Genomic DNA, 24,168 nt, shown 5'->3' on the forward strand with positions numbered 1-24,168 from the left:
GGAATGTCCTTGGCCTTGGTATATACAATAGTGTTCTAATGAGTTTACCAATTTTATATATTTAGATATGAAGGAAGTGTTGTCATATAGCAAAGGGCCTAACTACCTCCATTGGCCTGCTGTGACAGGATACTGACCCTACACATCATTTAACCACTGTCGGCATTATTAATGTTTTTAAACCAAGGAACTATCACTTGTTCTAAATAATTCAAGTTTTGGGAAGCATCAAATGAAATAATAAAAATGAAATTTGTTTATACAGTATAAAATATATCCATGACTATTTTAAACATTGTATTTGGTATCATCACTTTAAATTACATAAGTTGAGAGGTTTTACAAATATCTCTAAATAAGGTTTATTTTTCCAAAAAACCATAGACAAAAATTATCCTATAACAAAATTAAAACTTCATCACGTCATCTGTGCCAATTCCAATTTTAGGAAGAGTACTTATTAGGGCTTTGATTTTTCTTTGAGGTTCTCTGTTGTCAAAGTGAAGTAACCTAAATGATGTTATGGTTGTATCGTGGAATGAAAGGAGGAATGAGAATCTTCTATTATTGTTTTTCTAAAAATTATGTTTCTCAAGTATTTCTTAATATAACAGAATATATCCATATGCATGATCAAGGATGAATTTTCCTGTGATTTGGCTTAATGGAATCTCTGGGAGTTATGAAAAAATTCTTTTGCCCCTCTTGTTACCATAAACCTTGTGTTATCAGTGTTGCACAGACCATGGCTAGCCATTTAATGCCGTGAATTATGGCAAATAATTTGAATTGAGAGCTTTGCTCCTATCAAAGGTAAAAGTGCTTCTGGGGTGAATGAGAAAGGCTTTGAAGCAGTGAGAGCCTTTCCCCTGTAATATCATTGGGCTCTGACAGTAGGATCTTGAAAAGGAGGCTTCTAATCCTGTCTGCCATTATATGACAGGCAAGTCACCTGATCTTTTTGTTGTTGTTTTCTTTTATTTAGAGTCTCTCTCTGTTGCCCAGGCTGGAGTGCAGTGGCGCGATCTCGGCTCTGCCTTCCGGGTTCAGGTGACTCTCCTACCTCAGTCTCCTGAGTAGCTGGGGTTTCAGGTGTGCACCACCACGCCCAGCTAATTTGTGTATTTTTAGTAGAGACGGGTTTCACCATGTTGGCCAGGCTGGCCTCGAACTCCTGACCTCAAGTGACCCACCTGCCTCGGCCTCCCAGAAGTGCTAGGATTACAGGCATAAGCCACCGCGCCTGGCCCCGATCTCTTTGAACTCAGTTCCCTCAACTGTAAACCCAGAGGCTTGGGTTGGATAATCCACACTGTCCTTAAAGACAAGATATACGGGGCTTGTAAATAATGCTCACTCTGCAAAGTAAGATATTGTCTGGTGTCTGCAGAATCAGGCAATTCCAAGGCCATTGTAAGGCAAAACAAAGCTCAAATTTGATGAGAGAAAATTTCTTTTCAAGGACTGCTTCCGAAGCATAAATATAAGGCAGATAACATCAACACAGGAGAGAGACAGTCTATTTTATGCAATGTAAAATTCCCTCTCAACTTCTAGGATAATGGGACTCAGGTTTGCGGCTTGCCCAAGTCCCACAGCTAGTGAGTGGAGATGATTTTAAACTCACCTGCGCGCCTAGTGCAGGTTCCAGAACCTCAGGGGCTTTATGAAACATAAGGACGTAGGCCGCTAGTAACAATAGCTAACACGAGTGTCCCCTCTGCGCCAGACCCCATGCTGCATGCTGTAGTCGCATTTCCTTGGTTAGCCCTCGGAACAACCTTGTGATTGACGTACTGCTAGTACCTGTTACTCTTTAAAGGGCGGGGTAGGCTCTGAGGCCTGCGAATTGAGCTGCACGGGGGTGAGTGTTACGCTCCCAGGAAGATGAGGGTCTGTGTAAATTTGGGGGAAGGGAAGTGGTGGGATTGTCTCCCAGTTTCGGCTCTCGGAAGGAGTAAGGGGCCTCTCCAGCTGTGGTCTCCAAGTACAGTCGGTCTCTGATCTCCCAAGGCTTTGTGCCACTTCGCGCCCAGGGGTCTTTATGTTCCAATTACCGTGCAAGGTTCTCCCCTCCAGTTGTATGTACTGAGGCGGCGGGAAAAAACGCTGAGGGAGGGCTCACACCGCAAGGCCCCCAGCCTGTAGCTATTCTCGGGGGCTGCAGCTCCCGCACCCGCGACGCCCAGCTTCCCGCGGGAGCAAGCGCAGCCTCCTCGTTCCCTTCCCACCCGCGGCGGTGCCTGGAGAACAAACACTCAGCTGACCTAGGGGCGGGGCGGGGGCGGGAACCTAAAGTCTCGGCTCCTTTCCAGTGGGTGAATGGCTTCCCCGCCGGTCCCTTGAAGCGTTGCCTTTCGATCCCTCCAGATCTCTGGGGCGCGGGTCCCCAAGATGCGCCTCCACCTGCTCCTGCTGCTCGAGCTGTGCGGTGCAGGCCCCACCGCCGCGGCGCTCAGCTTCAGCTTGCGGGGAAACTGGAGCATCTGCAATGGTAACGGCTCGCTCGAGCTGCCCGGGGCGGTCCCCGGCTGCGTGCACAGCGCCTTGTTCCAGCAGGGCCTGATCCAGGTACTGCGTGCGGCCGGCCCGCGGCGAGCCTGAGCCCGCCTTCCTTGGGTGCTGAGAGGGGCCCAGGAACCGCCTGGCAGCCCCCAGCTCTGGGCCGTTCGGGTCGGTTTGGCAGTAACTTCCCCTTTGCATCTTGTGATCCGCGGGGGGAAAATGCCCAGGCTCTGGGGTACCGGCTAGACGGAGACTGAGCGGCCGACCAGTGTTGGGACATTAGTAACTCTGGAAAGCGGAAGTTTAGATAGAGGAACAGTGTTGCTGTTAGCAGTTTACTTACTGCAGTCGTTCTCGACTGAAGCGTGTATACAAAGGGCATGCTGTCACTGACAAGCATAAGGTGGGGAATTACTGTCTCTACTATTTGCACACTGCAGGGGACAACAGCGTTTTGCTAAGTAAGGGTTACTCTATCGAGTAACATCTCGGTTTTTGTATTTTCGCTTTTAAGCGTCAGGGAGTCAGATTTGGGATTGATGCAGCATAGACGTTGTGGAGAATCATCTACAGGAGTAAAGTTGGGTTTGTCAGTGCTAGTGCGGCTAATAATGGGTAAAGAATCACTTGATGATGAAGAAAGGCGCTGTTTCCTCTCAGGGTGTGTGTGTGTGTGTGTGTGTGTGTGTGTGTGTGTGTGTCCCAATAGCGTCTCCAATTTACAGATTAGTTGTGGGGAACATTTCCTGTTTGGCTGCCTGTGCGCATTGGTTTGCAAATTGAACTGACTTCCGCCCTCCAACTGCTTTTGCTGTTTCCTCTTGTACAGCGTCCCCACGTGTTGTCTTTGCTTGTGGGAAGATATACTTGTAATTGATCTACTTGTGGGATGCATACATTGTCCAATCTTCATAATAACTGTATATAGTAAGTGTCCATATCTGAATTTAATGGATAATATGGAATTATGGAACACAGAGAAATTAGGAAGGTGACTGATATCATACAGCAACTAAGTGGAAAGAAATGGAATTCTAACCCAGGTGGTCTCAACTCCATAGCCTGGTCTCTATTATGTGGTATGCTTACTTTGTTTTTGAAAAATCATGTGTTTTTGAAGCACTCTGGTTGACTTTCAGGAGCACCATTCTTTCTTTTTTTTTTTTTTTTTTTTTTTTTAATAGGATTTTTTTTTTTTTTTTTTTTTTTTTTTTTTTTTTGGAAACGGAATTTCGCTCTTGTTACCCAGGCTGGAGTGCATTGGCGCGATCTCGGCTCACTGCAGCCTGCGGCTCACTGCAGCCTCCGCCTCAGGAGCACCATTCTAAGTTTGTTTCCATGACAAGGTGGTCACCTAGGGTTATGCAAATTTTTGATCTGGTACTTAGTAGTTTTTTTTTTTTTTTTCCCCATATGTGTATCAGAAAGGAGTTGATTGTTGTAAATGACAATGAACATTGTCAAATATATTTTTAGAGTAAATCATTCCCAAACTTAAGTACTGTATTTTTAGTTAACAAACTACTTGTGATATAGAACACAGCTGACCACAGTATACCCTGATTCTTTACTTATATCTGCTTTGAGAATACCTGTATTTATTTTGTAGGGTTCCTCTTTGCCTCATTTTACTGAAATAATTAAGCCAATGGGTGTTGGTATGTCAGCTCAAGCTGGTTATTCCAGTGCTTTGGGAGGCCAAAGTGGGAGGATTCCTTGAGGCCAGGAGTTCAAGACCAGTGTGGCCAACATAGAAAGAGTCTATGAGGCTGAGGTGGGAGGATTTCTTGAGGCCAAGAATTCAAGACCAATATGACCAACATAGAGAGATTCTATCTCTACAAAAAAAAAAAAAATTAAGCTGATGGGAAATAATGAGTGGTGTCAGCAAGTCAGATTTTGTGTCATATTACAGAGCTAAGAAATAATGTTGTTTATTACAGATAACGAAAATGAGGGTGCTCATAGTATGAAATAACTTCCTCATAGGAATAATTTAAAGAGATTTCTTAAATCTCTTCACCAATTCTTAGAAAAACTTTTTAGAAAAACTTTTTAATCAGGCGGATATGGGTATCAAGTGGTAGTGGGATGAGAAATGGGAAGGCTTTTGGGGCTTAGGAAACACAAGACCTATTGAAAATAATCATCAGGGCTGGGGACAGTGGCTCATGCCTGTAATCCCAGCACTTTGGAGGCAGAGGTAGGTGGAGTTTAAGACCAGCCTGGGCAACCTGGTGAGACACTATCTCTACAAAAAATTAGAAAACTAACTGGACGTGGTGGCATGCACCTGTGGTCCCAGCTACTTAGGAGGCTGAGGTGGGAGGATCACTTGAACCCAGGAGGTTGAGGTTGTAGTGATCCCTACTACAACCTGGGCAACAGAGGGACACCCTGTCTCAAAAAAAATAAGTAAATAAAAGTAAAGAAGAAAAGAAAATAATAATCAACATCAGTATCAGTATCAGTATTGTTATTCAGTAATGTAAGACTGTTATCCCACCTGCTTTATTATAGCATCCCATTTTAGTGTTGACTTCAGGAAATTTCTACAGTTTAGAGTAGACACTGGGCCAAATATTGTGTTTGTATAAGAGCTTGAAACATATCTTGGTGAAATCATTCATTTATTTATTTATTCACCTAATTAATTATCTCATATTTATTTCATACCTCATATCTTGGTGAAATTATTCACTTATTTATTTATTTGCCTAGTTAGTTATCTCATAATTATTTTATACCTCATATCTTGGTATACCTCATATCTTGGATACCTCATATCTTGAAATCATTCATTTATTTATTCACCTAGTTAATTGTCTCATATTTATTTCATACCTCTGATGTGGCAGGCACTATTCTAAGTACTTGAAATTGAGTGGTAAAGAAAACAAAGTCCTTTTCTTAATGGACATTCTAGTGGAGGAAATAGACATACCAAACTAATAAATAATGTAATGGCAGGTGGGGCATTGAAGAAAAATTGAGCAGTTTAGAGGAATAGACAGTGAAGACTGGTTGGAAAGCATTGCTAATTTTTTTTTTTTGAAATGGAGTTTTGCTCTTGTTGCCTAGGCTGGAGTGCAATGGCACAATCTTGGCTCACCATAACCTCCACCTCCTGGATTCAAGCGATTCTCCTGCCTCAGCCTCCAGAGCAGCCGGGATTACAGACATGTGCCACTATGCCTGGCTAATTTTTGTATTTTTAGTAGAGATGGGGTTTCTCCATATTGGTCAGGCTGGTCTTGAACTCTGGACCTCCAGTGATCTGCCAGCCTTGGCCTCCCAAAGTGCTGGGTTTAGAGGCATGAGCCACTGCACCTGGCCAGCATTGCTATTTTAAAAAAAGGGACTGAAGATAGGTATTTTGATAAGGTGACTTTTAAACAGAGAGACCTGTTTAAACGGAGACACCTATTTGAAAAGGTAGCTTTTAAGGAGAAGTGCATTTCCAGCAAAGAGGAAAAAAGACAAGAGTGGGGAGGAGAGAGGTACTGAGGCAGGAATGAGCTTGACAAGTTTCAGGAATAGTCAGCAGGCTGGAGTCTTGTGAACCAGAGGGAAGGAGAGGAGTTCAAAGTCTAGGGCAGATCATGAAGGGCTGTGAACCTTAGGAAACACTTTGGCTTTTTATTCTACATGTGATAGGAAGTTATTGGGGGCTTTGAGCTTAGAGTAGCATAATCAGATTTGCCTTTTTAAAGGTCATTCTGTTGTGTGAAGGCTACAGTGCAGGAGAATGGAAGCCTGGACGCCAGCCAGGGGACTATTGCTGGTCTATGGGCAAGAGACAGCTTCTGGCTTGGACCAGCATGGTGGCAGTGAAATGCTGAGAATGGTTGTGAGAACATATTTTAAATGTAGAAATAACAGGATTTCTTCAGCTGGATTTGTTGATGGATTGGGAGAGAGAAGAGGGAGGTGTAGGAAAATACCAGGATTTTTTATCTGAGCTGGTTAAATGAAATTTGTATTTAGTTAAGGGATTCTCTGGCTAGTCTTGGCTATTTCATAGGTGAATGTTTGGATTTTCTGTACAGAATCTAAACCTTTGGTGCCTTAGAGAGACTTTTGGGTTCTCTGTAAAAAGTTATTCCTTCAGCCTGCTTTTTTTTTTTTTTTTTTTTTTTGAGATGAAGTTTTGCTGTTGTCACTCAGGCTAGAGTGCAATGGCACGATCTTGGCTCACTGAAACCTCTGCCTCCCAGGATCAAGCAATTCTCCTGCCTCAGCCTCCCAAGTAGCTAGGATTACAGGCATGGACCACCACTCCTGGCTGATTTTGTATTTTTAGTAGAGACGGGGTTTTGCCATGGTGGTCAGGCTGGTCTTGAGCTCCCGATCTCAGGTGATCTGCCTGCCTTGGCCTCCCAAGGTGCTGGGATTACAGGTGTGAGCCACCACACCCAGCCCTCAGCCTGCTATTATGCCACACCGTATAATTTGAGGCCGGGCGAAATTTCTACTATAAGATTACATCACAGTAGTTATACATGTGATTAACAAGCTAGTCACAGATATTCTTTTTTAATTTTATAAACACAAACTATTGTATTATAAATACAAAATAAACAAAAGATAGTTATATGTTAGCTATTATGAAGGGTGAAAACATTATATAAACTTCAAAAAGCTGCTTTCTGCATCTGCATCAATGTAATTTCATGATTTTCTACCTGATATTTCATTTGTAGAAATAATCTCTATGTTCAAATTATCATTCACTTTCATGCCCCCACATGGAAAGTGGTAGGTGAATAGTTGTAGGAATACAATATTTTTCCGGCTCTCCCACTCAAAAGTATCTCTGTGTCTCTATCCAGTCTATACTCAGAACTTTGTTTTCATGAGCAGCCAGATCATACAACTTCGTGTATACTACAACTTGATAATGTTATCTAGAGATCCTGAAATCAGTTGCTGTTCACAGGTAGGAAACCATTTTACTAATGTCACCCAACCTGTATGTGAAGTTAGTGACAGTGACACCAAAGAATGGTCTTTAGTTTGGGGATCCCACAGTCTGGTATGCCCATCTGAGCTTCCAGATGCTCAAAGTTGGAGAATGGGAAATACCATTAAGCGGTTTATTTCCTGTAGAAGTTTGACTTAAGACTGCCAGACTCAGCATCCCACCCTGTAATTTTATGGTCCTAAGATGCACTGCAGATATCTTCAGAACTGAGGAAACTGCTTCCGTGTGACCAGAGAGAGTCACTACGGGAGTCCCAACTCTTCTGTGTTGTCTGTCGATTTACGGATTCCTCTATTTCGTCTTTTCTTCTATAGGGACTATAGACCAGATCTTTAGCATCTTATCCCATGAGCCACTACAAAATTTAGTTCCTGAGCTATCAACAGCTATAGAATCTACATTTCCAGCAGGACCTCTGCAGCACAGTAGGGCTTTCACTTTATTTCTCTCTATTCCACTCCCATAAGAGAATAGTCTGATACATAGAGGCACTCAAAAATAAGCAAGACGAACTGTCTTTTTTTTCACCCAGGCCACATCTTTTATAACATCCGTATGTTCCACAATTGTCATTATTGACTTTCTTTCCAAGGACCAGATCTGAGAGGTCTTATCATAAGAACCAGTCAAGATCCATTCCTCTGCCCCTTTAAGTGAAAAGATCCACTCATCATGGAACATGCGTTGCTCTGGCTGGGGTGAAGGGTACTTCTCCACATATTCTATTTCCACAACTACTTCTGATAACATGTTCTCCAGTTCCATGTGTTTGACCAAGGACATTCGTAGAAACTGGCTCTTAATAAGGAAATCAAACTCCACATGTTTGTGGAACTCATTTTTGTTCTTTGGCAGTTTGTTGATGATGTTACTAAGGTCAGCAAATTCAGAGGTGGCAGGAATTGAGAAGGAAACATCATCTATGGCATATTTCTTGTTATTGGTGTAGAAATGTGTTTGGAGCTGAGCCATAGCAAGGAGTACGCGCAAGACTTTTGGGTTAGTAGACAGAGAATGGGAGCTCCTGTCTCTTAGGGGTACAAAGAGGCCACTCAAAATTAGACTGCACAGGTAGGCAAGAAGCTGCAGTCAAAGCCTGGACTCTGCTTTTTCTCCTTGGGTCTCCTCCACCCTCAGTCATTCTTTCTGCGGAGCCATGAGTCTGTCTACGGAGTCTCCAATCTGCAGGTTATCACTCATAAGTACATTCTAATAATAGATATGCATCAGTGTACATTATACTTTTGTATTCTTTAAGTAGCAAAGAAGCAGTTTTTATGTGATTTTTTTTAACTTTTGGTGAATTTCCAACAAATATGAAAATAGAGATACTAGCAAAATGAAATTTTATGTATCTATCACCTGGCTTCAACATGATAGATTCATGGCTAATTTTGTTTCTTCCCTATACACTATGCCATCTCTTATTATTTTGTTTTATTATCTTTTTTTTTTTTTTTTTTGAGATAGGGTATTACTCTGTCTCCCAGGCTGAACTGCACTGGCATGGTCATGGCTCACCGCAGGATTAACTTCCCGGGCTCAAGTGATCCTCCCACCTCAGCCTCTCAAGTAGCTAGAACTACAGGTACACGCCACCATGCCCAGCTAATTTGTTTCTTTTTTGTAGGGATGGAGTCTCCCTATGTTGCACAGGCTGGTCTCAAACTCATGGGTTCAAGGGATTCTCCCACCTTGGCCTCCCAAAGTATCGGGATTACAGGTGTGAGCCACTGCTCCTGGCTCCCTAATTATTATAATAAAAGCATAAGTGTTTTCTCGGTAAATTAAGCCTAGGATCTTGGTCCTAATTTTTTTTTTTTCTGACGTCTGTTGTTAGGTACTGGATCTTTTAAGTCCAATCTACAGTGTCTTATAACCATTCTTGCCTTATCATTTCTACTGCTATCAACCTAGCTCATTGTTTCCTTTTTCAAAAAAAGAAGTCAATTAATTTTAATGACATTTATAAACAGGTAAAGGATATAAATGGTAAACTTTTCTTTTCGAGACAGAGTCTCACTCTGTCACCTAGGCTGGCACTGTCTCAGCTCACTAAAACCTCCACCTCCTGGGTTCAAGCGATTCTCCTGCCTCAGCCTCCCAAGTAGCTGGGATTACAGGCGTCCACCACCACACATGGCTAGTTTTTGTAGTTTTAGTAGAGATGGGGTTTCACCATGTTAGCCAGGCTGGTCTTGATCTCCTGACCTCATGATCTACCCACCTCTGCCTCCCAAAGTCCTGGGTTTACAGGCGTGAGCCACCTCACCTGGCCAAGAGTTAACAGTTTTAAAGGTAGGCTGTGTTATGAAAAGCAAGTCTCCTTCCATCCTTGAAAACCTTGCATAATGTGTGGCACTTGCAGGGGCCAAGGAAATGGTTGGTCTTGTTTTCCCTTTTAAATTATAGTCTCTTTGGTCAGAAAATAAAGATTCTCCTTAAATTGCAACTCTTTTTCACTTAGAGCTGTGTTAGATGGGAAGCAATATTTACTAACTTAAGGACTTTAGAAAAAGATAATATTAACGCTGAAAAAAACATGTTGCCATACTCATCAGCTGGGGATCTCTTGTACCTGTGTACCCTTTGAAGTAAGAATCATAGCTGAAGATCCTGTTTGACAGTGAAGAAACTGAAGTTTGGAGAACATAGCTTCTTCTGAATTAAACACTGGCATGGTTAATACTGAGTGTCAACTTGATTGGATTGAAGGATGCAAAGTATTGATCCTGGGTGTGTCTGTGAGGGTGTTGCCAAAGGAGATTAACATTTGACTCAGTGGACTGCAAAAGGCAGACCTACCTTTAATCTGGGTGGGCACAACCTAATCAGCTGCCAGCAGAGCCAGAATAAAAAGCAGGCAGAAGAATGTGAAAAGACTAGAGTGGCTTAGCTCCCTAGCCTATCTTTCTCCTGTGCTTGATGCTTCCTGCCCTCAAAAATCAGACTCCAAGTTCTTCAGCTTTGGGAATCTAACTGGCTTCCTTGCTTCTCAGCTTGCAGATGGCCTATTTTGGGACTTTGTGATCATGTGAGTTAATACTCCTTAGGAAACTCCCCTGAGTAGACTCAGCAGAAGAGGATTTTAATAATCAAGTGAATAGGATGACCCGTTCTGTGAACACCACTCAGCCTCTTTCCCCAGCCATTCCTGTCATTGCCCAATGGGCCCATCAACAGAGTGGCCATGGTGACAGGGATGCAGGTTACACATGGACTTAGCAACATGGACTTCCATTCACCAAGGCTGACCTGGCTATGGCCACTGCTGAGTGTCCAATTTGCTAGAGCAAAGACTGACACTGAGCCCTTGCTATGGCACCATTCCTCGGGGTGATCAGCCAGCTACCTGGGGGCAGGTTAATTATATTGAACCTCTTCCATCATGGAAACAGCAGAGGTCAGAAGTTTGTTCTCACTGGAATGGACACTTACTCTGGACATGGGTTTGCCTATCTTTCATGCAATGCTTCCACCAAGACTGCCATCCGTGGACTTACAGAATGCCTTATCCACCATCAAGGTATTCCATACAGCATTGCCTCTGACCAAGGCAATCACTTTTCATGAAAGAAGTGCAGCAGTGGGCTCATGCTCATAGAATTCACTGGTCTTACCATGCTCCCCATCATCCTGAAGCAGCTGGATTGATAGAACGATGGAATGGCCTTTTGTAGTCACAATTACAATGCCAACTAGGTGACAGCACTTTTCAGGGCTGGGGCAAAGTTCTCCAGAAGGCCATGTATGCTCTGAATCAGCGTCCAATATAGGATACTGTTTCTCCCACAGCCAGGATTCACAGGTCCAGGAATCAAGGGGTGCAGGTGGAAGTGGTACCACTCACCATCACCCCTAGTGATCCACCAGCAAAATTTTTGCTTCCTGTTCCCACAACATTATGGTCTGCTGGTTTAGAAGACTTAGTTCCAGAGGGAGGAATGCTACCACCAGAAGATACAACAACAATCCCATTAAATTGGAAGTTAAGATTGCCACCTGGACAATTTGGGCTCCTCCTACCTTTAAGTCAACATAATTATGTTGGGTATAATTATGACATTATTGTCTTTATTTGGAGATTATATATGATCTCAGAAGATGTGTATGAATTGAAGTCGACAAGGGGTAGATTTGTGATGGTTAATACTGAGTGTCAACTTGATTAAGAAGGGAGTTACAGTGTTGGCTGGGGTAACTGACTCAGACTATCAAGATGAAATCAATCTACTACTCCACAATGGAGGTAAGGAAGAGTATGCATGGAATATAGGAGATCCCTTGGGGTGTCTCTTAGTATCACCATGCCCTGTGATTAAGGTCAATGGGAAACTGCAACAGCCTAATCTAGACAGGACTACACATGGCCCAGACCCTTCAGGAATGAAGGTTTAGGTCACTCCACCAGGAAAAAAACCATGACCTGCTGAGGTGGTTGCTGCAGGCAAAAGGAATACAGAATGGATAGTAGAAGAAGGTAGTCATCAATACCAGCTACGACCATGTGACCAGTTGCAGAAATGAGGACTGTAAGTGTCATGAGTATTTCCTCCTTCTTTTGTTAAAAACAAGCATGTGCATGGTGTATACACTTGTACTGAGAAAATATCTTCATTTTATTTCCTTTTTAAAATCAAGCAACATAAAATTTATTGACTTCTTATCAGCATTTAAGTGCTGTTAAACTTTATGTTATAGCATTTGGATTGGGTAATGGTGGGTTTTCAGTTGTATGAAGGATAGTTGTATTATGTTAGGCATAATTATGACATTGTTGTATTTATTTGGAGATGATATATGATCTCAGAAGATGTATATGGATTGAAGTTGACAAGGGGTGGATTTTTGATGGTTAACACTGAGTGTCAACTTGACTGGATTGAAGGATGCAAAGCATTGATCCTGGGTGTGTCTGTGGAGGGTGTTGCCAAGGGAGATTAACATTTGAGTCAGTGGGCTGGGAAAGGAAGACCTACCCTTAATCTGGGTGGGCACAGTCTAATTAGCTCCTAGCACGGACAGAATAAAAAGCAGACAGAAGAATGTGAAAAGACTAGACTGGCTTAGCCTACCACCCTATATCTTTCTTCCATGCTGGATGCTTCACAGAGTTTGTGGCGGCAAGCCATTTGTTTCAAAGGGTCTTGAATTCTTTTGGTTTTCCTAGTATGTATCCATGGTGGCTCTTGGAGTAAAAGTTCACAATATGAGTCTCCATATGCTGTTCTGTTCGTCTAAGTGGGAGCTGCACATTAGTCCTGTCTCCTATCTGCCATTTTATCTCAGTTTGCCAGATAATTATATATCTTAATCCACATTTTGCTTGTTTTTTTGATACACATTTCTTAACATTTATTTATTTTTGCCCAAGTGTCTAAGAAAACAATGCCTATAAACAAGAGAGTTGAAAAAACTTTCTCTATTTAACTCTATTCAAGGTAGTTGTATCTGGGGTAAAGTCTGGCATTGGTCTGAAGCAGAATTGGGGAGTGGAAAAGCTATACCTGGTTAAGTAGTCTCCATATCTATAATCAGATATAATGATGGAGTCCAGAGGCTTACTGAGATAATGAGACTGATGATATTGTCATTTGCATGCTCTGATGACACATGGTTTGTTGATGTACAGTAAGTATAGTAGGTATGGTACGTATCAATTACAAGTAGCTGAGGCACACACATGGCATGTTTATTTCATGGTTGCTGCTTTATAGTAGCACTGACATTGTAACTATTGATGGTGTTGTGATGTTAATGGTAGTACTAGATAATGATTAAGTATATGGACCCTGGAGCCATCTTTCCTGGTTCTGAATCAGTCCTCCACCACTGAATAGCCATTTGAGTATGCCCCTTAGAGTCTTTGTTCGTAAATGGGCATGATGATAGTACCTACCCCAGAGGGTCACAGGCAATAACTTTTAACTATTATTATTGTTGCTCCAGTTATCAGCTGGTATAAACGTCTAAGTATACGTAGCATGAGGCATTGTAGTATAGTCCAAAGAATACAGACCTTGGTGTTAGACTAGGTTGGTTTCTTTCCTCAATGTTCATACTTCTGCTTAGTTGTGGGACCTCAGGAAAGCTACTTTACTTTTTGGAGCCTTAGTTTCATCGTCTATTTACTGTACATGTTTATTATGAAGATCAGAGTGTATGAGTGCCTAATTTACAGGCTGATAAATAGTAAATGGGTGACAAATGATACTGTTATTTGTTTTAGGGTTCATGGGTTTGCCTAACAACTCAGCGACTGACATGGGTCCTTAGTCATGAGAGGTAACCCTGAGCTGCTGTTTGCTATAAATAGGTTTCAGAATTTCAGTATGATCAAATAAAGTTAGACCAACCTGGAACCAAATTAAGTTGGTTGATTAGCATTTGGAATAGTTATTTTAAATGTAAGTTAAACCTCTATAACCTTTTTTGGTATTTTCTCTTAGAGAAAAATTTTTAGTAGACTATTTTTTTTCACAGCAGTTGTAGGTTCACAGCAAAGTTGAACAGAAAGTACAGACAGTTCTCAGACACCTCCTGCCTCCTTGCATGCATAGCTTCCCATTCTCAACACTCCCTACCAGAGTGGTACATTTGTTAGAATCAATGAACTGATATTGACACATCTTTAACACTCAAAGTCCACACTTTACATTAGGGTTCATTCTTGGTTGTACATGCTGTGGGTTTGGACAAATGTGTAATGACTTGTATTCACTATTGTAATATTATAAAGACTAATTCAGTAATTTCAAAGTTTATTCAAATTCACTGCCATAAACATTCTCTGTGCCCTGTTTATTCATCCCTCTCCTCTGCTTAACCCATGGTAACCACTGATTCTTTCACCATCCCCACAGTTTTGTGTTTTCCATGTCAAAAGTCAAAATTACAACAAATTTAGTTAAAGATCAAATCGGTTTTTATTTGTCAGCACTCATTCTACAAAATATAATGAGAGCTCCCATGGGGCAGTGGAAGAATAGTGGGTTTTGTAAGGAACAAATAAACAGAAGAGTAGAAAAAAAATCTGATTAATCAATCAGATTACTTCAGGTTACTTTTCTAAAAAGGGTAAAAGCAAAGACAACTGGCCAGTGTGGTGGCGTATGCCTGTAATCCCAGCATTTTGGGAGGCCAAGGTGGCAAGATTGCTAGAGCTAAGGATTTTGAGACCAGCCTTGGCAACATAGTAAGATCCCCATCTCTAAAACAAACAAACAAAAAAATTAGCTGGGCGTGGTGGCGTACACATGTAGCCCCAGCTCCTCAGGAGGCTGAGCTGGGAGGATTGCTTGAATCCAGCAGGTTGAGGCTGCAGTGAACCGTGGTCATGTCACTGCTCTTTGGCCTGGGTGACAGAGCAGAGCTAGAACTGTCTCAGAAAAAACAAATGCAGAGAGAACTTTCTTACTCAGTTGAACTGGAATCTCAAGTTTTCAGGAAAAACTGGCCTGTTTGGGGATCTACCTGCTTAGTTGAAGTTTCAGTTTGATTAAGTGTGGTACTTAGCATGAATGACTATTTTGGTTTGATCTGGTCTGCTGGGGCCTACTACAGGAGCTCAGTCAACAGCAGCCTCCTATAATTTTTATTTAACATCCAGAATGTCATATAGTTGAAATCATACAGTATGTACCTTTTTCAGATTGGCTTCTTGAAAGTAAAATAAAATTTTTAACCTGTAAATTATGTTTGTGTTAAAAAAATATATATCTGGGAAGATTGCCCGCTTGAACCAACTTGCAGCTTCCTTCAGGGAGCTGGGAGACAGGAAGGGGACTTGTGCCCTGCCAACCAGATCATCAGCTAGCCCTCGAGCTTAGAGTGTTGATGTGTTGTGACTGAATTGCTCTCACACCTTCGTTTTCAAGATATTTTTAACTGTATTGGACTAAGTCCATAGTGTAGAGTTATAAATAGGGCTTGTGGGATTGACGTGGTCATGCTAGTAATTAGGTGCCTCTTCAAACCTGTGTCTGTAAATATGTGTTGCATGTTTGTTCATTGGAGAGGTCAAGCCCTGTGTGGGAGAAGAACAGAAAAGGAAGTGGCTGGGCTTGGCACACAGCATTTAACAGAACAAAACCTTACCATTAACCAGACCTTAAGGGCCAGTTTGGTGATTATCTATTGTTTTAATTCTCATCAGTCACTTTCTACTGTAGTAGCTTATCAACATATTTCTTCCAGTTAGGATCAGTTTCTGGCAGATACCTATCTTGATCTTGATACATACTGTACCCAGTGATATTGTAGTGCCTCTTATAGATTTTCCCTGGGCAACTGCCTAACTGGCCACTGCCAGCCTAATGTGGTCATCTGGCTCTTACCTATGTGGAATTTAGACAGAGCTGGTTTTTCCTTCTTTACCTGGGGTTACGGTCCCTAAGGAAATAATGCTTGGCCCTGTCCCTGACCAAGGAAGGGAAGGCACTCCTTGCCTCCATAGTTTATTTTTATGTATTATTCATGGATAAATGAACTGACTTGTTTGCCAGTTTCTGTTCTGCCTCCTGTCTTGAGTCCTCCTCTGGGAGATAAAGACTGGAAAGAGGCTAGATGCGGTGGCTCATGCCTGTAATTCCAGCACTTTGAGAGGCCGAGGCAGGCAGATCACCTGAGGACAGGAGTTCGAGACTAGTCTGACCAACATGGTGAAACCCCATGTCTACTAAAAACACAAAAAAAATAGCTAGGTGTAGTGGCGCATGCCTGTAATCCCAGCTAATTGGGAGGCTGAGGCAGGATAATTGCTTGAACCTGGAAGGCAGAAGTTGCAGTGAGCTGAGATCACACCATTGTACTCCAGCCTGGGCAACAAGAGCGAAACTCCATCTCAAAAAAAAAAAAAAAAAAAAATACTGGAAAAAGAGTGGAAAAGGGGGAGAAGAAAGACCTAAGCATTTATGAAAAGGCAAACTTGGGTGTAAACAGTCAGATGGAGCAACGTCTATGAATATCTAGGAGGCCAGTCATCTTGGGCAGGGGTTAGCAAACATGTTCAGTAAAGGGCTAGATACTAAGTATTTTAGGCTTTGAGGGCCCTATGGTCTCCATCAGGTCTGCTCAACTCTGCCACTATAGCAAGAAAGCAGCCATGTGTAAAATGTAAAGGAAAGGGCATGGCTGTGCTCTAGCAAAACTTTATTCATGGGCACATGTTCATTCTTACTTAACTTGCTAGCCACGCAGAAACAGGCAGTGAGCTGACCTGAAGTAGGATAATGTAAGAAACCTGATGTTAGTAAGTTTTGCGTGTCTGTGCTGCCTGGGTATTCTCTGTAGAGATCCTTTTCATGCTCACTTAGCTAAGTGAAAAAGAACTAGAAATGCTAAATGAATCCGATGAGCGGAAGGGAGCTGTGCTGACTTTTGGGCAGTAGAGAAGTATTCCCCCTGGAGGCCGGCTGGGACAGTGACAGCAAAAATCAGAGTGAGACCCACAGGGCAATGAGAGACTGCTGGCTATACACCAGATTCAGTCTTTCATTCTCTGCCCATACCATGGTGGATTTGTGTCTGGTTTTAAAAGGGGAAGCCAATCTTTGTGTCCATCCATTTTCTTTAATAATTAATCTGTATTATGTATATCTCAGAATTATTTCATTTCAGGTAATTTGTTGGAATTTTCCCTTTCACATTTGTCAATATTAATGTTCTGACCTCTTTGTACTACTAGGCTAAGAGTTCATTAATTTTTAGGTGATTAATAGCTGTTGTTAATAATTTATTTTATGTTTGTTTTATTGATTTATTTGTGCATATTTAACTATCTACCATAATTTTTACCTTGTATCAACAGGATTCTTACTACAGATTTAATGACCTTAACTACAGATGGGTCTCTTTGGATAACTGGACCTATAGCAAAGAATTTAAAATCCCCTTTGAAATTAGGTATGTATGTTTGTGGATGTATATTTATTATTATTTGAACTTTGCTTCTTTTTCTATCTAGGCAAAAATCTTGTGTTTTGTTTGTTTAGGTTACATATCTGAGAGTTAAGCAAGTCAAAAGCCTTGTACTATGAAAGTGAATATAAGATTTATGTTTTGTTTTGTATATGAGGATGGTGCTACTAATCATCAGTCATCAAACTGTGTCTTATGGAGTCATTTTTCCAGTGGTTATTATGGAGTCTAGACCTAGTTAGTTCTCTTATATAGATTTCCTCTTTCCCACTCCTTCATAATCATTAGAGGACATATTTATTATGTTGTCTAGTAGGATTAGAGATGTATCATTTGCTCTATGTAGTGCTAACCAGCCATTGAGACTATGACCTTGACCTATACTATGTGGTGAGGCCAGGAGGTGAAGCACAGGTATTGTTTTTAGCAATGTTCTGTTATTATAAGCAAACATTTCCATATGAGGCAGAATGTTACCCAAAGGTACTACCACTACGGCTAAATGAAGAAAAATTCCTTCTGTCCCTTTTATGTGATTTTTTTGAGAATTATTTACTGGTCTTTTAAAGGGGAAAAAATGCCACAATATTGTTCTCAATATCATGGAGTTAATGCTGTGCTCTAGGCTTTTTTTTACAGATAATATTTAGAATACCTTTCGTAATCATTCTATTTCACCTTGAACTCAACATATCCAATTGACTTTCCCCCTTAAAACTAACTTTATATTCTAACAGCTTCATTATTTCTCTTAATGTAACACCATTTTCCAATCTATGCCTAAGGTGCTTTTGGCTTATGACATCTTTTCTTCATCTTCCTGTCTTCAGTCTGTTCTGAGTCTTGTGAATTTTTGTCTAGCATTTCTCGTGGTTTGGTCCCTTCCATCTTATTTCCATCTTTCCATCTTTGCCTAGAAGATGGGTGCCAGGAAAGAGGCCAAAGCTGCCTAATCAAATTCTTGCTTTATTCTTTTATTCTCCAATCCTTTCTATTTAGAAACATTAGATTAATCATCCCAGAATATTACTTTTGCCAAGACAGGTGTTCGCTCAGGAATAGCAAGTGTCTCTTTTACTTGGCAAATCAAGTATAAACTCACTTGTTTGTGAAAATACAGCTGAATGATATCTGTCCCTGTAACACTGCCTGCACCCCTCTGGGATTTGTCCAACTTTATTCTCCTTAGCTCCCCAACCCAATTTACATATATGAATCAATTACCTACAAGTAATTAATGATTTCATGCTGTCAGCACTTCCTTGTTTTGGTTTTGTTCTTTGCAGGGTTAAGAGGTCCCTGCAAAGAGCAAAGGGTATAAGGGGTGGTGGAGTAGAAATGCCTCCACCCAGGCATTTCTACCTATTTAAAAAAAAAAACCACAAAACTTTATTGATATATAATTAACATACTGTATAATTCAGGCATTTAAAGTATATAATTCAATGGTTTTTAGTATATTTCCAGTTACAAAACCATCACCACAATCAATTTTATAACATTTTCCTCATTCCCTAGCAAAAACTTATACCCAGTAGCAGTCATTTCCCACTTCCCCTTCCTCCCTCCTCTGAATTCTTACCCCAGTCCTAGGCAACCACTAATTTACTTTCTGTCTCTCTGGATTTGCTTGTTCTGGATACCTCATATAAATGAAATAATGCAATATGTGGCCTTTGTGACCTCCTCTTTCACTTAGCATAATAATATTTTCAAAGTTCATCCATGTTGTAGCATGTATCAGTACTTTATTCCTTTTTATTGTTGAATATTTTACTGTATAACACATTTTATTTATTCTTCTTTTCATTAAGTTCTTGTTTCCATCTTGAAATCTTTTCTTATGAGATAAACTCTGATAGCACTTGTAGTTGTTCATCAGTATTGCCAGGCAGCCAACAAATGCCAATCAGATTGCAGACTGCTTAAATTCAGAGACTATTATAGTTTCTTGTAAGGCTTAGCAGAGTGCTGGGTGGATAATATTGACTTATAGATGATAGTTTGCTAACATGTTCTCTTACATAGTGTCAGTGAATGTGGTTTCTGGGAACATTTTGTGTCTATTATTTAACTTGGTTCTTTTTTTTTTTTTTTTGAGATGGAGTCTCGTGCATGCAGTGGCTCAGTCTCCACTCACTGCAACCTCTGCCTCCTGGGTTCAAGCAATTCTCCTGCCTCGGCCTCCCAATTAGCTTGGATTACAGGCGCCAGCCACCATGCCTGGCTAGTTTTTTGTAATTTTAGTAGAGACAGGGTTTCACCATGTTGGCCAGGCTGGTCTCGAACTCCTGACTTCAGGTGATCTGCCCACCTAGGCCTCCCAAAGTGTTAGTATTACAGGTGTGAGCCACTGCGCCCAGCCTAACTGGTTCTCATGATAACTTTCTGAACTATTAACTAGCAAAAGTAAATATAATTGGAAATTATGAATTGTGCTCTTGGTTTTATGATGACTTATTGATACATTACAGAGAAAGATAAGCTAGATCACTCAAAGAATTTAAGTATGTTTTAAAGCAGTACTTCTGAAAATGTCACTGGAAACTGCCTTTTAAGAATATATATTTTTGTGTGAATATTTATTTCTTAGGCCTTAAATAATAAAAAAGAGACTTATCTAAGTTAATGTTTTATACATCTTGTCCTAAAAATCTTTTCTTTTTTTTAGCAAATGGCAAAAAGTAAATTTGGTTCTTGAGGGAGTGGATACAGTTTCAAAAATCTTGTTCAATAAAGTCACTATTGGGGAAACAGACAATATGTTCAATAGATATGTAAGTATATAGTGACATCAGGTTAAAAAAAACATTTATGTATGTTTATGCTAATTGCTTTTGTGAGTAGAGAAAAGTAAATGCATAATTGGCCATGTGACAAATACAAGCTCATTAAAGCACTGGATGAGTTAGCTTCATTTCTCAGTTGCCACATTTGTGGAATAATGGAAACCTTACAAACCCCATGAGGTTAGTGTGGAGATTTAATAAGCTGATTATATAAAATGTTGGCAAGTTCTTGGCACACAGGAAGTGTTCAAAATATGCCAATCCCTTCTCTAGTGATGCCGAGTTTTATTAGCAATGTTGACAAATGATTTTAAAATAAAATGCCATTTCCTTTCTGGAATAGTTACATTAAGAGGTTATATCCTGATCTTCCTTTTCTTTCAAAGGTAGACTTTTCAAAACAAAAATAACTCATGGCTTAGACATGCATGCTGGTCTGACCAGAGAGGCAGGTTGTCATGAAGTGTCTAGGAAACCTTTGGCGGTTCAAGGCCGCATGTAAGTAGACCGAGTAGACATTCCAGAGCTAAAGCTATTTTTTGCTCTATCAATTTCCGTAGGACCATAATTCTGCCATGAAAAATAGAAGAAGAAACCTAGAAACCTGCATTGAGTAGGAAAATATGCTTAGTTTTAACTAAAAGTGGGCAGCTAAGTGATACTACAGTATTTCGGAGAAGTGTTTCCTCTTGCAAGGAGGCTAAACCTAGATTGGCATTATATTATGCAGCTTTCATACAAAATGCCATTATCTAAAATTTTACCCACAAGAGTACTTTCACATGATGGGTTTGTCTGTTTGTTCCCTTTAACTTAGAGCTTTGATATTACCAGTGTGGTCAGGGACGTGAACTCCATTGAGCTGCGTTTCCAGTCAGCGGTGTTGTATGCAGCACGGCAGAGCAAAGCTCACACTCGCTACCGGGTACCCCCAGACTGCCCTCCACTTGTGCAGAAGGGCGAATGCCACGTCAACTTTGTTCGGAAGGTAATGGTCTCTCAAACAGGTGGGGTTTTATTTTTGAGGATGGGATGTGCTGGCACATGAAATGCTTATTTGAAGACTCTCATGGCAGTTCAGAAGTTAGGAATCTCTTTCCTGATCCCTTAGTGGGATTTGAAAATTTGAAATAAGAACCAAAAGATTATTTGAAATTTTGTGGAGAATCTTTATCTTTTTCTAAGTTTTCTTCCTGAAGCAGCTCAGAACTTAAGTAACAGAAAAAGAAAGGAAAAGAAAAATATGTGGCTGATAATGGAACTTTAAAAATTATTTTTTAACATTTAGGTTTATCAAGCTTTTCACCAGATTGTGAAAATGTATTAGTGATTCTTGTTTCTAGGAAGCCTTCTGCAAATATTAGTATATTTGGTGATACGTTCTTGCATCTTACTAACATGTTCTCATAATATTAACAAAAAGATAACAAAGTCCACAAAAGTGATTATTTTTCCTTGAGTCTGATTTCAGTCTAAAGGACTTGGATCTATTTTACTACATGATTGAATTAGTATTCTATGAGATATTTGGTTTTTTAATGCTTATTTTATTTTTTATTTAAAAAATTTTAATTATATAAACTATGCATACAATTTATCATTTTAATAATTTTTAAGTATACAGTTTAGTAGTGCCACTACATTGTTGAGTGACCATAGAACTTTCTCATCTTCCAAAACTGAAATTCTATGCCCGTTAAACAGTAGCTCTCCAATTCCCTCTCCCCAGCCCCTGGCAACCACCATTCTACTCTTTTTTTTTAAGACTGAGTCTCACTCTGTCACCCAGTCTGGAGTATAGTGGTGCGATCACAATTCACTGCTGCAGCCTCCATCTCCTGGGCTCAAACAATCCTCCCACCTCAGTCTCCTGAGTAGCTGGGACTACAGACAAATGCCACCATGTCCAGCTAATTTTTGTATTTTTTTGTAGAGACAGGATTTTGCCATGTTGCCCAGGTTGGTCTCTAATTCTTAGGCTCAACCAATCCACCCACTTTGGCCTCACAAAGTGTTGGGATTACAGGCGTAAGCCACCATGTTTGGCCCATTCTACTCTTTTCTATGCGTTTTATTCCTCTGGAAATCTCATATAAGTAGAAGCACACCGTGTTTGTCTTTTTGTGACTGACTTATTTCACTTAGCATTATTTCCTCATGATTCATCCATGTTGTAGCGTGTTTCAAATTTCTTTACTTTTTAAGGCTGAGTAATATTCTGTTCTATGTATACACTACATTTTGATTATCCATTCATCCATTGATGGACATTAGGTTGCTTCCATCTTTTGGCTATTGTGAATAATGCTCTTATGAACATGGATGTACAAATATCTCTATATGACCTTTCTTTCAGTTCTTTTGGATATATCCCCAGAAGTGGTATGGTTGGATCATATGGTAATTCTATTTTTAATTTTTTGAGGGATTGTTTATTTATTTACTTACTTATTTTTTGAGGTGGAGTCTTGATCTATTGTCCAGGCTGGAGTGCAGTGGCGAGGTCTGCCATCTCCACCTCCCGTGTTCAAACAATTCTCCTGGCTCTGCCTCCTGAGTAGCTGAAATTCCAGGCATGCACCACCACACTCAGCCAATTTTTAAATTTTTAGTAGAGATGAGGTTTTGCCATGTTGGCCAGGCTGGTCTTGAACACCAGACCTCAGGTGATCCACCTGCCTCAGCCTCCCAAAGTGCTGGGATTGTAGGTGTGAGCCATGAAATTTAGTTTTATCAACAAATGTAATCATTGGGCTCATTGTGAAGATAGTAAACGTATTTTCCCAATACTTTTTAGGTAGAACGGTTACATTAGCTATTATGTTCTGATTAAGTTAAGTGGCTCTTTTTCAGCTGGATAGATTACTCTTAAATTATGTTTCCTTAATATAAATACTAGGGTCAAAATTATACCTCCTCCTGATTGATTCAACCTACCCAAACTTGTGTCAATGAACCACTTACCATTTGTTCAAATTTCTGTGATTCAGCAGCCTTAGAGTATTGCTTTGACAATTTTAAGTAGTCAAATATTCCATGGAATATTTGTATACTTATAATTCTGAATAAGATTTATCTTTTGATTCTTTTGCCTTTGGCTTCCAATGACACAGTGGTTTGAATGCTAGAGGTTGTACTTTTTCTGTCTTGCCTTCCATTTTTAACCTTTATCAAAACTGAGACTATCCTGGATCTTAATGTGAAAAGTTACTTTTCAAGTCATCAATAAAGATAATATAAATGTTATGCATATATCCATGTGCTATCTTCCCTCCATCCTCTATTGAATTTGTGGTATTTAAAACATACTCTCAAGTTATCTAGATAGAACAAAGCCCTTTGTCACTGACATTGGGAATCAGACCCAGTTTTCTGCTATCACCATGTGTTGGACATTAACTTGGGGGCAGAGTTCCAGAACAACTGCAAGTTGCATCTAGGTATTTCTGGATTGACATGGTCCAGTGGGAAGACACCTGAGTTGAAGACCAAGTCAAGAGTCTTGGGTATGAATTCTGGCTTTACAAACATAGAATGACTTTAGGCATGCCCTTCATTTGTACATGGAGCTAATCCCTGATATGAGGATATAGTGAAATAACAATGGAAATACACTCTGCATGTATAGCACTTTATGCTATACAACCATTCAAAAAGTCGAGTGGTGGTACCTATTTTGGAGGATTATTACTATAATTACAGGTAATGAACAAGATGCTCAGCTTAGCTTATATGAAGTTAGTGGGGTAGAGATGAGGAATAGGATATAAAGAGAAAATGTTACTGTCTTTCACCAGTTCTTTGACCCTTTGCTTTCCCTGTAGCAACCTAAGTCCCCTCTTGTCTCTGCTTCCTTTTCTGTCCAGGATGGATAGTGGGACTCATTGCTTCAACCACCCTCTTACCAATGTTTGATGCCATCTTACTTGTTTTCCATTTATATCTCTGGCCGGTCCTTGTAAGTCTCTTTAT

At 40.5% G+C, this 24,168-nt stretch overlaps 1 protein-coding gene and 1 pseudogene across 2 annotated transcripts in view; one reads left to right on the forward strand and one right to left on the reverse strand.

Moving 5' to 3' along the window:
• The first annotated feature begins 2,265 nt into the window (after positions 1–2,265).
• Positions 2,266–24,168, forward strand: part of MANBA (mannosidase beta) — a 113,957-nt gene continuing 92,054 nt past the window's right edge. For both annotated transcript variants that reach the window (XM_017508659.2, XM_037731409.1), the window contains exons 1-4: positions 2,266–2,571; positions 17,298–17,392; positions 20,079–20,184; positions 21,014–21,184. In XM_017508659.2, coding sequence (XP_017364148.1) covers positions 2,395–2,571; positions 17,298–17,392; positions 20,079–20,184; positions 21,014–21,184 — 549 coding nt within the window. In that variant the 5' untranslated portion in view covers positions 2,266–2,394. The remainder of the gene's footprint in view (positions 2,572–17,297; positions 17,393–20,078; positions 20,185–21,013; positions 21,185–24,168) is intronic.
• On the reverse strand, positions 6,821–8,933 carry LOC108289253 (annotated as a pseudogene).

The sequence above is a fragment of the Cebus imitator genome, unplaced genomic scaffold (genome assembly GCF_001604975.1).
Source record: "Cebus imitator isolate Cc_AM_T3 unplaced genomic scaffold, Cebus_imitator-1.0 Scaffold397, whole genome shotgun sequence".
Classification (NCBI taxonomy): domain Eukaryota; kingdom Metazoa; phylum Chordata; class Mammalia; order Primates; family Cebidae; genus Cebus; species Cebus imitator.